This window comes from Colias philodice, chromosome 27, assembly GCF_061535455.1.
Source record: "Colias philodice isolate Cphi_HAF_F1 chromosome 27, ilColPhil1 Martin Lab GWU primary, whole genome shotgun sequence".
In the NCBI taxonomy this organism is placed as follows: Eukaryota; Metazoa; Arthropoda; class Insecta; order Lepidoptera; family Pieridae; genus Colias; species Colias philodice.
In genome coordinates this window covers 1,273,706-1,288,625 of record NC_143112.1, presented here as the reverse complement: position 1 = coordinate 1,288,625, position 14,920 = coordinate 1,273,706, and the positions used below count along the sequence as shown (strand labels likewise).

At 32.2% G+C, this 14,920-nt stretch overlaps 1 protein-coding gene across 7 annotated transcripts in view; it reads left to right on the top strand.

The window, feature by feature from the left end:
* Positions 1-2,146: 2,146 nt before the first annotated feature.
* Positions 2,147-14,920, top strand: part of sm (heterogeneous nuclear ribonucleoprotein L) — a 307,187-nt gene continuing 294,413 nt past the window's right edge. For 5 of the 7 annotated variants that reach the window (XM_089711783.1, XM_089711781.1, XM_089711778.1 and 2 more), the window contains exon 1: positions 2,148-2,323. In XM_089711783.1, coding sequence (XP_089567909.1) covers positions 2,255-2,323 — 69 coding nt within the window. In that variant the 5' untranslated portion in view covers positions 2,148-2,254. Of the gene's footprint in view, positions 2,324-14,920 lie in introns of all 7 variants that reach the window. The other 2 variants (XM_089711780.1, XM_089711782.1) reach the window with 2 other exon arrangements.

The following is a 14,920-nucleotide window of genomic DNA, read 5'->3' as shown; positions in this document are numbered from 1 at the left end:
ATAGATTCTACTGATGCTGGGGCCACACTAAAGCGTCTTATTTACGGTCCATCTTGACGTACGTCCCGCCAAGGTCATACACGATGCACGACGCAAAACGACAGTGAATAGCGTTGACGTACGTCAATAATTATTATTATTATCTTGCTGGATGTGCACGACCAACTTTTCATCCAGCAAGCACCCCCACCACCGCGAACGTCGTGCAGATGGACAGTGAATAGCGCGGACGTACAGCAGATTAGTGTTGCCAACAGAAATTAATGTAAATACTTGGAAACGTGGCCTATTGATATGATTTTTTTGTGATAACTTAGTGAGTACATGAGCAAGCAAGAAACGGTTATTTTTGATTTTTATGTACACAGGAAATCCCAATTATCATTACTTTTGGATCAACCTTGTACACATAGACAGTTTATATTCAGAAGTTATTATTTTAAAAGAACTCCAAGGCGAATTGTTGAATAACACAGATTTTATGCAAAAGTCCACTGCAGAAAAATGGCAATTTATTAAAAAAAAATATCTTGACGAATTTGTTTGTTTAAAAAAAATGATTAGCTATATACTCTCTGTTCCCGCCACTTTATCATTTACTGAAAGAGTCTTTTCGGTCATGAATGTGAAGTGGCGGGAAGAGAGAAACCGAGCTTCATTAAAAATTAATTAAAAATGAGCTCTTGAAATATATAAATTTAGATTTGGAATGTTTGGATTCATATAATTCATTTAAAAATAATGAAAAATTCTTAATTACTGCAAAAAGTACAAAAAAATACATTTTTTAAAATATTTATTTACTCTTTATTTACCTCCTTTAAAATCAGATATACCTACTCTATTTCTTCAAATAAAAGTTGGCAACCCTAGCCATGCTTGATGCGCGCACGATCGTCAGTAGGATACATCCAGCACCGCGGCCTTGAGCCGACGTACGTCGGGGATTGACCGTGAATAAGACGCTTAACGGGAAATGCCATTAATTAACGCGATAATGGACGTTAACTTTAGGTGTAGCCAGTATTATTTAACAACGGCATTAACATTGCCGTTTGGCGAGGCGATAGCTTTATCGCGAGAATTAACGCAATGAAGCGGTCACACTACGTCCATCTTGCTAGAATTTTAGTAAAATTAACGCCGTTTTTATCGCCAACAATCGGCATTCACGTTGACCGTTCAAGTGTAGCCACCCACTTAACGCCTTAAAAATTATCGGAATAATTATCGCCATAAAGAGCATTAGACGTTAGACGTTAGTGTGGCCCCAGCATGATAATTATGATTTCATTGAGTGTACATTATTTCTTAAATAATATCTAATAGAGTGTACATTATTTCTTATATAATATCTTTCTCGATAAAAATATCTAACACCGAAAGAATTTTGCAAATCGGACCAGTAGTTCCTGAGATTACCGCGTTCAAAGAAACAAAAAACTCTTCAGCTCTATAATATTATTATGGATACCATTGTTGATTGTATAAGATTAAGTTTATAATATTACCTACATATTTTTTCAGCTAATCACTTTATATTATAACAATAATTTTCATACGTAATTTTTTCACAGGCTGGTCAATGTTATTATTTAATTATCACTCGTAATGTTATATTCGTAAACAACTTAATTCGACTTCTTAGTAGTTAAAATATTGCATAATTCAATTTAGTACTATTCGTCTGGTGTTTGACCGTATTCACTTTTAGTTTCAATTCAACCAATAGAGTTATGTGAATTAACAATATTTTAAATTTGGTTGTTCCAACTATGAGATTAAGATAGCAAGTTGTTTATTCTGAAAAATTAAATATACCTATAAATTAGTAGTGTTCATCTAGATGGCAACTTTTTTAAAGGGGCATTGAACTTTTTTGACTGATTGTTACGTTTAGGAATCTAAAAAGACAACGTGTATATTTTGCAAATATGTATACATAAATTGTACCTACTTGTTATTAATTTTCAATGTTTTAAATTAAATGCTATAACATTATTACAAAAAAAGCAGTGAGTTCTATTGACCGATATTAAAAAATAATAAACGTGGGACTGTGCGTTATTACGTTCACTCCTGAACTGAAGATTGCGCCGCGTTGCCGCTCCGTCATTCATTCGCGTGTTGTTGGTTTGCAATTTTCATTCGTTCAAACTTCAATCAGTCTGCTTGCGGCTTTTGAGGAAGACGGTGCGTTGGTGTTGTTTTTTAGATCGCGTTTCGTTGTGATTTGTGTTTTGTATTGTGGTGCATGATGGCTTACAACGGTGGTGGTGGCGGCAAAAGACTGTGTTCAGGACTGGACCTGGATGTTGAAAGGGTGAGTCGAGACGAATTAGCTACAATTGACAAATTCCTATGTACACTTAAACGAAAATGGCCGTGTTTTCTACAATCATGTTTTACCTCGTAAGCTTTGTGTACGTATACGAATATATCGGAAAACCATTAGTAACTCGTCCTTAAACTGACCCGATAACGGTGTTGATATTTGTGTATTGTCAGAACCACGTTATATTGTTATTTTGTATTTGAGGTTAGTGGTTACTTTGACAGATGACAAAAAGATGTTGCCAAGTCGGCTTGTATCTTTGGGAAGGGTTTACTTTGAAGAAGTTTTTATATTTGTGAATGTTTTCCTTGTGGATGTCCAAAATAGCCGAATACCGGGCTGTCAATTACGCCGTGAATGTGATTGACGCGGTCTTGTCTAGGTGCGGCACGCCGGCGGGAAAATTATTTTCGTAGGAAGTCTACCCGTCAAAGCAAATTCTGTTTTCAAAAAGTTATTTTTATATTTTTAAATGCTCGAACGTTTCTATCGCGATTCAATAATAACTGCTAATTTGGTTGACATTTGCATTTCCGTAATTATTATTTTATAAAGTACATCCGGAGTTCATTATATTATTCAATAAAATGTTTAAAGGTTCGAAAATTACGGGCAACTAATGTTTCCGAAACAAACTTCAATTTAGTCATTTAAAATGCTTAATTATAAGACAAAGTTCTTAATATCTTAAAAGCTAATAATTTGATGTACTCAATTATTATCCAAACCCATATTTTTATATTAAAATTAATTTTGTAAAGACTTAACCATAAGTGGATAAATCTAAGCCAACTGGTAATTATTTACTTAGATTAAATATTGGATGTGTATATTATGAATTTATCAATTTAGGAATAAAGCACATATTGAACTAATATGCATTAAATGCATTATTATATTCAGTAGCAAAGTAATGAAAAATTTAGAAATAATTAACACATAACATGTTCAAAATTTCTATTACAATGAACCTATAGAATATGCAATCATGTATGTTGTTTTGATAGCACACCAAAAACATTTAAAAGTTATATTTTATTACATGCCAAAAGACACAAGTACAAAATACTATTGCCATCTATAAAAATATTAAAACATTTTTATATTGAGTATAACTGCCTCACAAGTAGTATGATAAAAAATACTGATAAAGGTAATAAATCATTGACCTGATAAGGAATGCATTATTAGCTACTGTAATGTCAATTTATTCATTATTTAATGTATACTTGTAATCTGTTTGTTTTAAAATATTGATTGTATAAAAATTTTGTGATTGAAAGCGAAAGAATGCAAGATCTTTATTATTATATTATTTTGTTGCTGTATTGTAAAACAACATTGTGGTTGTTATCTTGTACAAAGATTTATTTAAAACTAGAGGTCCGCCCCGGCTTCGCCCTTGGTACATATTTCGCAATAAAAGGTAGCCTATGTCCTTTCTCGGGTATCAAAATATCTCCATACCAAATTTCATGCAAATTGGTTCAGTAGTTTAGGCGTGATTGAGTATCAGACAGACAGACAGAGTTACTTTCGCATTTATAATATTAGTATGGATGAGTGCAAAAATTGGTTAGTTTCTTTGATTGAAATTAAAGCTAGAATGATGCAAAGAAATTGGTTGAATTTGTTCCGCTCAAAGAAATTACTTCATGTTGTTAGATTTTGTATGATTGCCTTGTATTTATAAGTGGTTGTAATAAGGAAAAAAATGGAACAAGCAGAAATGTAATAAAGATATAATTAAGATTTAAAATGTCAGAATTACCGCATGAATAGCAAAAAATGTTAAGGAAAGTGTTGTTTTACAATTTATTACATAGTGGTTTAAGGTAATAATAAATTATTATAATATTTGTGTGGGTATGGTGTCATAAGATTGCTATCTTAGTTCAATTAAAACAATATTTAAACAATATTTTAGTTCAGAACACTGGAAAGTAACTATTGTCTGATTAATAAACTGTACCTACAACTTTTTTTCTTGAGTTACAAACAATTCCATTCTGATAGAATCTAAATCTATACTAATACTAGCGGTCCGCCCCGGCTTCGCCCGTGGTAGATGTTTACGTTTTCTCTACATAAGAACTATCCTCGTACTACAAGGAATATAATAAAAAAAGAATTATCGAAATCGGTTCAGCCGTTCTCGAGTTATGCGCTTACCAACACATTTTGCGATTCATTTTTATATATAAGAAGATTATAAAGCTGAAGAGTTTGTTTGTTTTTTTAAACGCGCTAATCTCGGGAACTATTGGTCCCATTTGAAAAATTATTTCGGTGTTAGATAGCCCATTTATCGAGGAAGGCTCTCATAGCCTTAAGCCTTAGTCTACATAGGCTATATATTAGAGATAAAACGGATAGCAGTTTGGCCGGATACCGGATACCGGATATTCGGCCGACCAAGTGGCCGGATAGCCGAATATCCGGCCGCCGAATATCCGGCGAAACTTGCCGTTTGCGTAGGCATCGCGCGAACGATAGGATGGACTCGGTTCGATTATTTTCGTTGATGAGTGAAGTTAACAATTATTGTACAATTTTATTATTGTGTCGATTGCATGCAGGGCAGACACGTGAGTGATCGTTTTTAGGTTATAATTTTATTTGTGCTCTTATTATTTTAAGTACATACATATATACATAGGTCTAAAAGATTTAGCAACGAGAAATGGCATCGGTGAAGAAAAGATCGTCTTTATGGGAAAACTTTGACATAAGCAGTGAAAATAAAAAGTTAGCTCTTTGTTTATTATGCAATGTTAATATTTCTCGTGGCGGCGAAGCGAAAAAAGCAGGTAATGTTTCTAATAATAAATAATCTCATTGCAATAATTTTAATACCTATCAAGTAAAATAATATCTTGGAAGTTTCGTAACATATTCAATAATTATTGATTTCGGGGAAATGTGATTCATGCTAAATAAAGTATATAATTACTCAAAAATATATTTCTTTTATCCAGCTATTTTTTTTTATCGGCCGGATATACATTCGGCCGAATACTAGCTATCCGGTATTCGGCCGGATAGTCTTATGGCGGCCGGATAGGCCGGATACCGTATATAGTTACCGGATATCCGTTTCATCTCTACTATATATCATCTCACTATGACCAACAGGAGCGGAGCACTGCGTGTAAAACCACGTAAAACCGCAGAGCACAGTTAGTAAGTGATATTAAAACACTAGAGATTGTTATGGGTTTGCACACAGCGGCTTTTAATTGAATTTTCTGATAAAAAATGATTAAAATCGCAAAGTAGTAAAAAGTTTTTCTCCCAAGAATATGACGCGGATATATGCAGTTGAGAATTCATTCTTTTGTGTCATCTAGTTATAATTGTACCATAATTTTCCGCTTAGAATGTTTAATGTTTGAATCACGCAATTCTTCCTATTAATATTATAAATGCGAAAGTTTGTGAGGATTAATGTTTGTTATTTTGTCACGAAAATACTATTTGACGGATTTGAATGAAACAGTAATATATGTTAGACATCATAATATTATCTAATAATAACAAAATACTTGATTTTGCCCGCGGATTCGTCGGAGTTGAAAACGCGCAACGCAAGTCGCAACTAGTAATTATATACAGGGTGTCCCACTGTTGGTATACTAAGCTCAAAGGAGGTTATAGTTTTGCATACGCTGAGTACGTAAAAAATAATTATAAAATTCCAGACGCATTTTTTTTTCAAATAAATGAATTCTTAAAACTCTATGTGTACTCCCATAACAAGCAACCCGCCCAACTTTAGCACCAGCACGTGACCTATCGTTTAAATTTATGTTTTCAAAGACAAATTCTTACATTAAAGAAGCGGTTTATGCCGGTTGCGCGAAGTCAGAGAAGAAAATATGGATTTTAGGAAAAATTTACAAAAATATTTTTGACGTAATTTTGTTGTTTTAAGTATTTTTTACGTGATCAGTGTATGCAAAACTACAAGGCCCTTCGCGCTTAGTATACCAATAGTGGGACACCCTGTATAATTGCCTTCTTTCGTGTGGTCTTATTCACATACACGTTGCACATAACCTAGAAGTTAGATCCAGAAAATTGTAATATTTTTAATCAACTTCAACAGAAGATATTGTGTTAGAATCTCGATTTATTCAGTTTTGTATTCAGTTTGATACCAAATTCTATTCGTTAATTGTGTTTATATATTTTACTTTATAAACACGAATCGTTTATTATCTATAAAATGTAACAGCATTTGTTTAAAACTCGCTAAAAGTTCGGTCAGAAAACCAAAAGGAGATCCCCAATCTATAACCAAGACGTTGAAGGTATCATACTCGGAAAATGTTTCGTCGCAAGTTGTAGTAACGCGAAAAGTTTCACTTAAATCGATTTTATTCGAACACAGCCAGGTAACATTTGTTCGATTATTAATCTGTGCGGTTTGGAATCGATTTTGAACGACTGTTTGAACGTAGTTTAATATTGTACCTGATGATTTACGGCCTACAGACGTAATCGACTTTAATTCTTTATGTTTGTACTTCGTGATCGATAAAAGTGGTATTCTCTATGGTTCAAGGGCGGGAAATAATTGTAAAACGTACTAGGCCATTTAGGCAATGCTGTACGGATCATAAATTATAGATTTGTTATGCTACGTACATTATAAAACATGATTAATGTGTACGATGTTAGATCTGATAAAAAACTTGCTATGTAATGCTATGCACAGCTAATACCTAATAATAATATTAAGTCTATTTGTAGAGCCTATCAGATTATTTTTCAATTTAAAGATATTTTTTTTTCATTGTTAATAAAAAAATTAATCAGAACACGTTTTTAACGACATAATATTTCTAATACGTGTTTCCGGTGTTAACAATAATTACTTACTACTCAAGATTAACTGTTTGTTATACGATACCTACCCATCTATGTCTACATAATAATTAGGTATTTTGTTGGTTAAGACAATACCCGTTTTAAGCAATTAAAAATGTACAATGTAAGCAGGATGTGTGCCGTTACCAAAGATGTTAAGCGCATCGTAAAAAAGAAATGTATTTTTAATTTGGTCGAACCTAAAAGCGCGGTAAAATTATATTGCCACACTCGTGAATTCAAAAAGAGAATAAAGGCGCATACATACAAATCACGGGTAATTATTATTGGTATTGGCAACTCATTAAAGGTCAAACGGAACGGCCGTAGACAAGTTTTTTTTTCCTTTACTCAAGTCCCAATTGATTTACGATTGTTCCACAAACATTTTACAGCGGCTTTGTTTCCGAGAGCTTTGATCTTATTTTTATTTCTTTAGGGCGATAGCCTTTAAATTGAATTTTCATCTGAAATTATTTTATTACTCTCTTTATGGCGATTCATTTGTTTGAGATTTGTGTCACGGGCAATTTGTATAAGACGGCTTATACGATACTTAAACAATGTAAAGAATATCTGAAACGTTAAGGTAAAAAGTATTTTTATTTATTTAATAATTTCCCCAGGCGATTTACTTATATTCTTCGTAAATACATTTTGTTCCTAGTCAATATGTAACAGCGTTGAATCGGCATTTTAAAAGAATACATATTGTGATAGGTGGCTAATCCTAGTTAATATTTCATAATATGTCGCAACAAACACTTTATTTATTTTGTCAACCCATGTTCAATAAGATCTTCTTATGGAGTGTACAACTTTTTTTTAACAAGTAACTTTGTATCTAAAGTTGAGATGTTTAACTGTTGAAAATAAACACAAAAAGGGCTAATCCAACGTTGTTAAGATGCGGCCAATGGACACAAGATTCGCGACGCCCATTCGGCTAGGCAAGCGTCTTGGCGCGAATTCCGTCCCGCCCCCTTGGCTGACAGGCGCGTGACTCACCCGAAATGTCAACGTGACGTATTGACAGCTACGAGCGCTCTTTTTTAGGGTTCCGTAGCCAAAATGGCAAAAACGGAACCCTTATAGTTTCGTCATGTCCGTCTGTCCGTCTGTCCGTCTGTCCGTCTGTCACAGCCGATTTACTCGGAAACTATAAGTACTACAGTGATGAAATTTGATGGGAATATGTGTTGTATGAACCGCTACAAAAATATGACACTAAATAGTAAAAAAAAGAATTGGGGGTGGGGCCCCCCATACATGTAACTGAGGGATGAAATTTTTTTTTTCGATGTACATACCCGTGTGGGGTATCAATGGAAAGGTCTTTTAAAATGATATAAAGTTTTCTAAAAAACATTTTTCTTAAAGTGAACGGTTTTTGAGATATCAGCTCTCAAAGTCGTAAAAAGTATGTCCCCCCCCCTCTATTTTTATAACTACGGGGTATAAAATTCTAAAAAAAATAGAGGTGATGCATGCTAATTAACTCTTTCAACGATTTTTGGTTTGATCAAAGTATCTCTTATAGTTTTTGAGATAGGTTGATTTAACTGTAATTTATTATATTTGCTGCTACGGAACCCTTTGTGCGCGAGCCCGACTCGCACTTGGCCGGTTTTTTTAATTTCGAACGCGTGAGTCACAGACACGCGCGCTTTTTCATTATTTTTTCTTGCGAACAGTTTTTAATTTTGTCTATTGTTTGAACGTATCGTAAATTAATAGAGATCAATTTATATTTCAAATTGTTTAGGTGTTTTAAAATTAATTGCATGCTTCCAATCGAATTGTAGATTCATGTTTGAAAACATTGTAAAGTAGTTTTGTATTTGTATAATATATTGCTGGCGAACTCATTAATCGTCCATAATACGCGAGGCAAATAAACGCAAGAGTGAATTCAGAAAAGTTTGCACTAGTGTCGGTACTGTAACGGTTTCAGCGAAACTATTTATTCTTCATTGATATAGGAACAAAGAGATTCATGATTTATTATTAAACTCGACGGAAAATGAATTTCAAACACCACAATCGTAGATGGGTTTTAAATTTTTTTTAGATGATAGATAATTGCCCAGGCGTTTTAATTATCATTTAACCCATTGACCACCGAGCGCCCCGATCGGGGCGCGACACAATAGATTATCTATTGTGTCTGTGATTCCGGGGACTGATGGATTAAATTCATCTTAAATGTTAAATCTCATCATTTGATATTAAGAAAACACCTGTCCAAGTATACTTAACCATTAAACAAACATTGATCCCAAACCTAAATAATATATGGATAGAATATCATTCCGCCCACATTGATTCCATAATGGAATGTACTGCGTCAGTAATTATTTATACACGCATATAGATATATAATTATTTATATTTCAACTCTGGAATCCGTTATAAGTGCTTCATTGATGTTGGATTTTAAGATAGCAATTACTTATGAGCATTACATTCATTTGTTTTATCTGACGAGAAACATGTGTGTATCCTATTGTATTTATAATGTAGTTTTTAGACGAAACAACTCGTAATTTTGGCGGTGAATCGAATGTAACAGCTGTTAGTTTATTTTTATGTGGGTTTCGGATCGGGTTAGTTTATAGGTTAACAATTTAGTTTGGTTCGTTTGATTGAACTGTTGTCTTGGAAGAATTAATGAACGTCATTTAAAGTGCATTGATAATTTATTATTATAGGTTGAAATTATAAATAATGGAAACGATGCTAAATGGTACTAGGTCATGACGATTCAAAAGTGTTTCCAAAAGTAGTCTAATTGAATTAATAAATGTTTGAGTTTGAACAAATGAAGGTATAGGTCTACCAGAATCTGATGGCATATTTATATTTAAAAAATAAAAGATTTTCATGTGGCAACTTTACTTGACAACTATCAAATTGGTTGTCAAATTATTTGTGTTGATGATTAATTTTTAGGATTTTGTCTTCAAAATCTTCGAAATGTCGATAAAACCGCTGCGATCACAAGCAAGAGGTGTTGTTTACAATGTGTATAGAAAAATATTCGATGAAGAAGGGTCAAACACATCACAATTTTCAATTTTAAAGCGCGTGAAAGATTTTATTGCTAAGTTGGACTTACTCGTTTTGATACTTTAAATTAAAAATGTTATAAATATGTAACTATAATATTGTTTGTTGATTCAAATATAATTTTATGAAAACTTATTACAGGAGTTTCCAATTCGGCTATTTTTCGAGTCCAAGGTGTACAAGTCAATTTTATAATGTGTTAATACTTACGAAAATAAACATGATTTTATTTAATTATTGTTTTATTTTATAAAAAATTATAAACAATCGTTAAATATATTAAATAAGTTTTGATCTGCATTATAATAACATCAATATTTTCACATGCCATAATGATATATATTACCTATTACCTTTATAAAAGTAATATGTATATTATAAGTACATGTAATAAGTACCTACATAATATTACGTGGATATCTCATTATTAAATACAGTATTATCCACTTGTGTAATGTGACTAATGATATTGAGGACAAAATAAAAAATACGCAGTATCAAGATCGTTCAGTCCATTTTCCCTAGGGTTGCACACTCAAAATTTTGATTTCCCTAATTGCCATCAGATTCTGGTTTACCTATAGTTAGACAGGTAAACGTCAAAGCCACTTGGCTCTATAGTTTTTTTATTTTTTTTTTATTTATCTGTTGCATTTAGATTGACACGTGTAAAACAGAATATCTGAAGCTATATTTAGATGTTTTCGGCAAAGTTCTTCAATATTTAATCCCTGACTCGTAAAAATGTTATGTTTATGTGAACGCACTCATAACATTGCGAAGAGGACATTGTATGTGATTTATTTATTTAGAGTAGATAATATTTTGCATTTATAAAGTGACATTATTAGGTTTTGTTGTGTTTATGAGTGTATCAGACGTTTTTATATTAGACTGAAAACGATTTCTATTAAATTATAATTTATTTTATTATTTTTAATGGAATTACTTTTTCAGTCAAGTTATCCTTAAATAGGAGTGTTGGGATAATAAGAAACTTATTATCAAATTGAAAATCATAATTTAGCTTTCCTATTGGAAGATAAAATTAGAAGTGTCTATTTTCTTTGATTTTCCTTCTATTCACTTTATAACTCAAGATTATATAAGTAGGTACTACCTTACATTCCCACTAGACTAAATTCGATACACTATTAGACAATAATTCTAACCCTAACATAACATAAAATTCCTCACCTTCCGTAGTTCTCCAACCACACAAACATACATACATACAATCGACGCAAGCACGTAAATGCATTAGTTATTTCCGATGCGAGATAGGGCCAAGGTTTATCGGGATATGCGCTCGATGCGGTTGGCGAAATATTCGAAACATGCTGTAGCTGTAGTGTACAATTGGTTTCGAGGTGATATACTGCATCTGTAATATCTTGTATGTGTATAGGAATATTATGAAGTGGTTCGTTTACTAATAATCTCAAGAATGGATAGTATGTTTATTGGGAAATTTATTTTATGTTGGACGCTTAGTCAATTTAACGAGGTAGTAGGTATAGTATATATATACTTTATATTAATTCATATTATCTAGTCAATATATCGAAGAAGGCAATGTAATATCAACATCAAGCTACGACAAATATGATGATTGGATGGTAATGAAAAAGGCTGCAAAATATTAATTTAAGAGCAGACGTAATTCCGCGTTTCAGCAATAGTATGTAGTTGAATGTTGAGGTTTAGAGCTATTTTTTAACCGACTTCTTATGTAGGTATGTTTATCTAGAATCTATTTGAATGTGTCTATAAAGTAATATTACAGATATTTACAATGAAAAGTGGCTTTAGTATTCATACAATCTATAAGTACAATTTTATGTGTACGAATTACGATTATGATGAATTTGTAAAATCAATAACCAATTTATAGATGCATTATTATCCATTATCCTTGTAGATTACAAGAGATCAGAAGGAACGTAATCGCAAATCGATTCACCACTAATTAATAAATAAACAATACCGCAGATGCGTATTGAACAGCGATAAATAGACATTGAATGAATAATTTCTATCCGCGAAACTGTGCCAATGTGCAATGAATGAATTTATGGTTCGTGTTTTAGATCGTAGGTAGTTATTAGTCAAATTGTTGAGTACTAAATTGAGAATGGATGGCCAAGGATTTGAATTTCAAGGTAGTTTTTGAACGATTGAAGAGATTGTGATTTTGATTTCTATTTATACGTTTGATGTTTGGCTTTTTAGTGAGATCTGCGGTCTATTCAAGCTAATTGCTATATTTTGTGATGATTTGATAGGACTTTTTTAATAGAAACTGTTGTTTGAGTTTTGTTTGTATTGAGATTTGAGATTTTAGTCTTTATTGTCGTATTACAGCAACACTAGCGGTTTACCCGCATTGTTTCGCTCCTATTGGTAATAACGTGATGATATATATCTTAAAGCCTTCTTCGGAAAATGGGCTATCTCACATTGAAATAATTTTTCGAATCGGACCCGTAGTTCCTGTGATTAATGCGATCGACCAAACACTACCAAACTCTTCAGCTTTATAATATTAGTATTTAGATATGTTATTAATTTAGGTATGTACCTATTAGATATATTATGTTATAATAGATTACATTGTATTTAGATTGTTTCCACGTAACGCTATGATCCAAGTAGCGATGTCTTTCGTATTCGTATCGCAATGCGGATTTGTATGTGTGTTTCATCGCGATACGTGTGATAATGTTTATTAGATATGATCGAATTTCGACTACTGGCCGAAGATTGGCTATTAATTGTGAACTTATCTTGTACTAACATACTTGTTTAAATTTTTGTTAAATAAATAAATTTGCTTCATATGAACTTGAAAATGTTTTGTTTTTGTTGAGAGGTTAGATTTGATGATAATTTTAAATAACAGTTTTGATTCAATGAGCATTATTAATCAAGTGAATTTGTAATATACATAATTTTATATTATTGTATTGGTTTAACATTCGTTTAATTTAGAACGTTAAAATGGTTAACATTACACACGATATTATTTCATAGCAATTAATCGCTTGCTCTCATTTGGAAAATGATTATTATATTTGATTAAACGGTTTACAAGCGTGTATCGGGATTTGTTAAATTAATTATATTCGATTATCTGTTTTGTTGTACGTATCTGAATGTGTTTAGGCAATGAATGTTTATTAATTTGGAATTCATTGGATTTTATTCACGAATCACGAAGTTAAATGGATAATTGTGTTTGTATTGAATGCAATTAATTATTTTATTTTATTTAACGTAAATTTACATGGACAAGTTGAAGTTATGAAAATTATTTAGATGACTTAATATGTCCGAGATACATGATGCTAGTTTTTCAAGCTATGATAGCAAGCAAGTGTCAGTAAGCTAGCAAGCTAGTACATCTGGCTTCGTGTAGACAAAACTCGCTTGATTTCTAAGCTAGTAGGTATGCTAGTAGACAAGCCAGGATAGTTCTAAATAGGATGGAGTTCTTTTTTTTGGTAAGATTTTTATTAAATTATAAGTGGAATATCCTATTTAGAGCGATTATAAAGCGAAGAGATTATATTGTTTTTAAATTACATATTAGATTACGATAATATTTATATTCGTTATCTTTAAATTGATAGAGATCTTCATTCACTAAATCAAGGTCATGTTTTTGTATGTAAACAACATTGGTTACCTTCCTTATGTATGTATTTATATTTAGAGTCTAGCTGTGCCCCGCGGTTATACCCGCTTTTCTCCGCTCGTACTAGTCTTAGCGTGATGATATATAGTCTATAGCCCTCCTCGATAAATGGGCTATCTAACACCGAAATAATTTTTCAAATCGGACCAGTAGCTACCGAGATTAGCGCGTTCAAAGTACAAACATACAAACAAACTTTATAATATGTATTAGTATGGATTCACAAAAAAGGTGGACATTTTATTTGTTGGTCGTGTCAAAGCCCTCACGATTGTGTGGTTTTACAAGTTTGTCCTTTTTGGTCGTTTTATATAATTATATTGGTGAGGCGACTTCCGCTGTTTTGGAGGACTGGATTTGAGTTATTTCAATTTTGTAATAAGCTACATATAGTTTATTTATAAAATATTGTAATGCTATAAAACTAAAGAATAAAGTTTATAGCAGGCATTTTACAAGTAGGTATCGAAAGAAAATGGTATCTATCATTTTGAACGTTTATTTTTCGGTATTTGATAGCATTTTGGTATGAATATTTAGATAATAATTTGAAATAAGAAATAGGCTCTATTCTCTTATCCAGGAATGATGGTTTTCAATTCTCCGGATATGTAATGATAACTTATCTGTCAGAAATGTTTAATGCAGTTAAAATTATAAATGTTACAATACGCCCTACTAAAGTGTTAAATATTCTATCAGTAGAATAAGCTACACATTATCAGCAAGATGTAATCCAAAACCAAAGTGAAGTTACATTCAATAAAATGAAGCTTATTAATGTAATGCATAAAAGCTCTGTTTTGGCACAGGGATATTGGATTATACGAACCGGTTTGAGCCGGTTTAGATGCGGTCAAGGACTCACATTTGGACTATATTATATGTACATATTTATTATTGTTTTACATAATTGTGTGTTTTTCAAGCTATTACATGATTCTGCC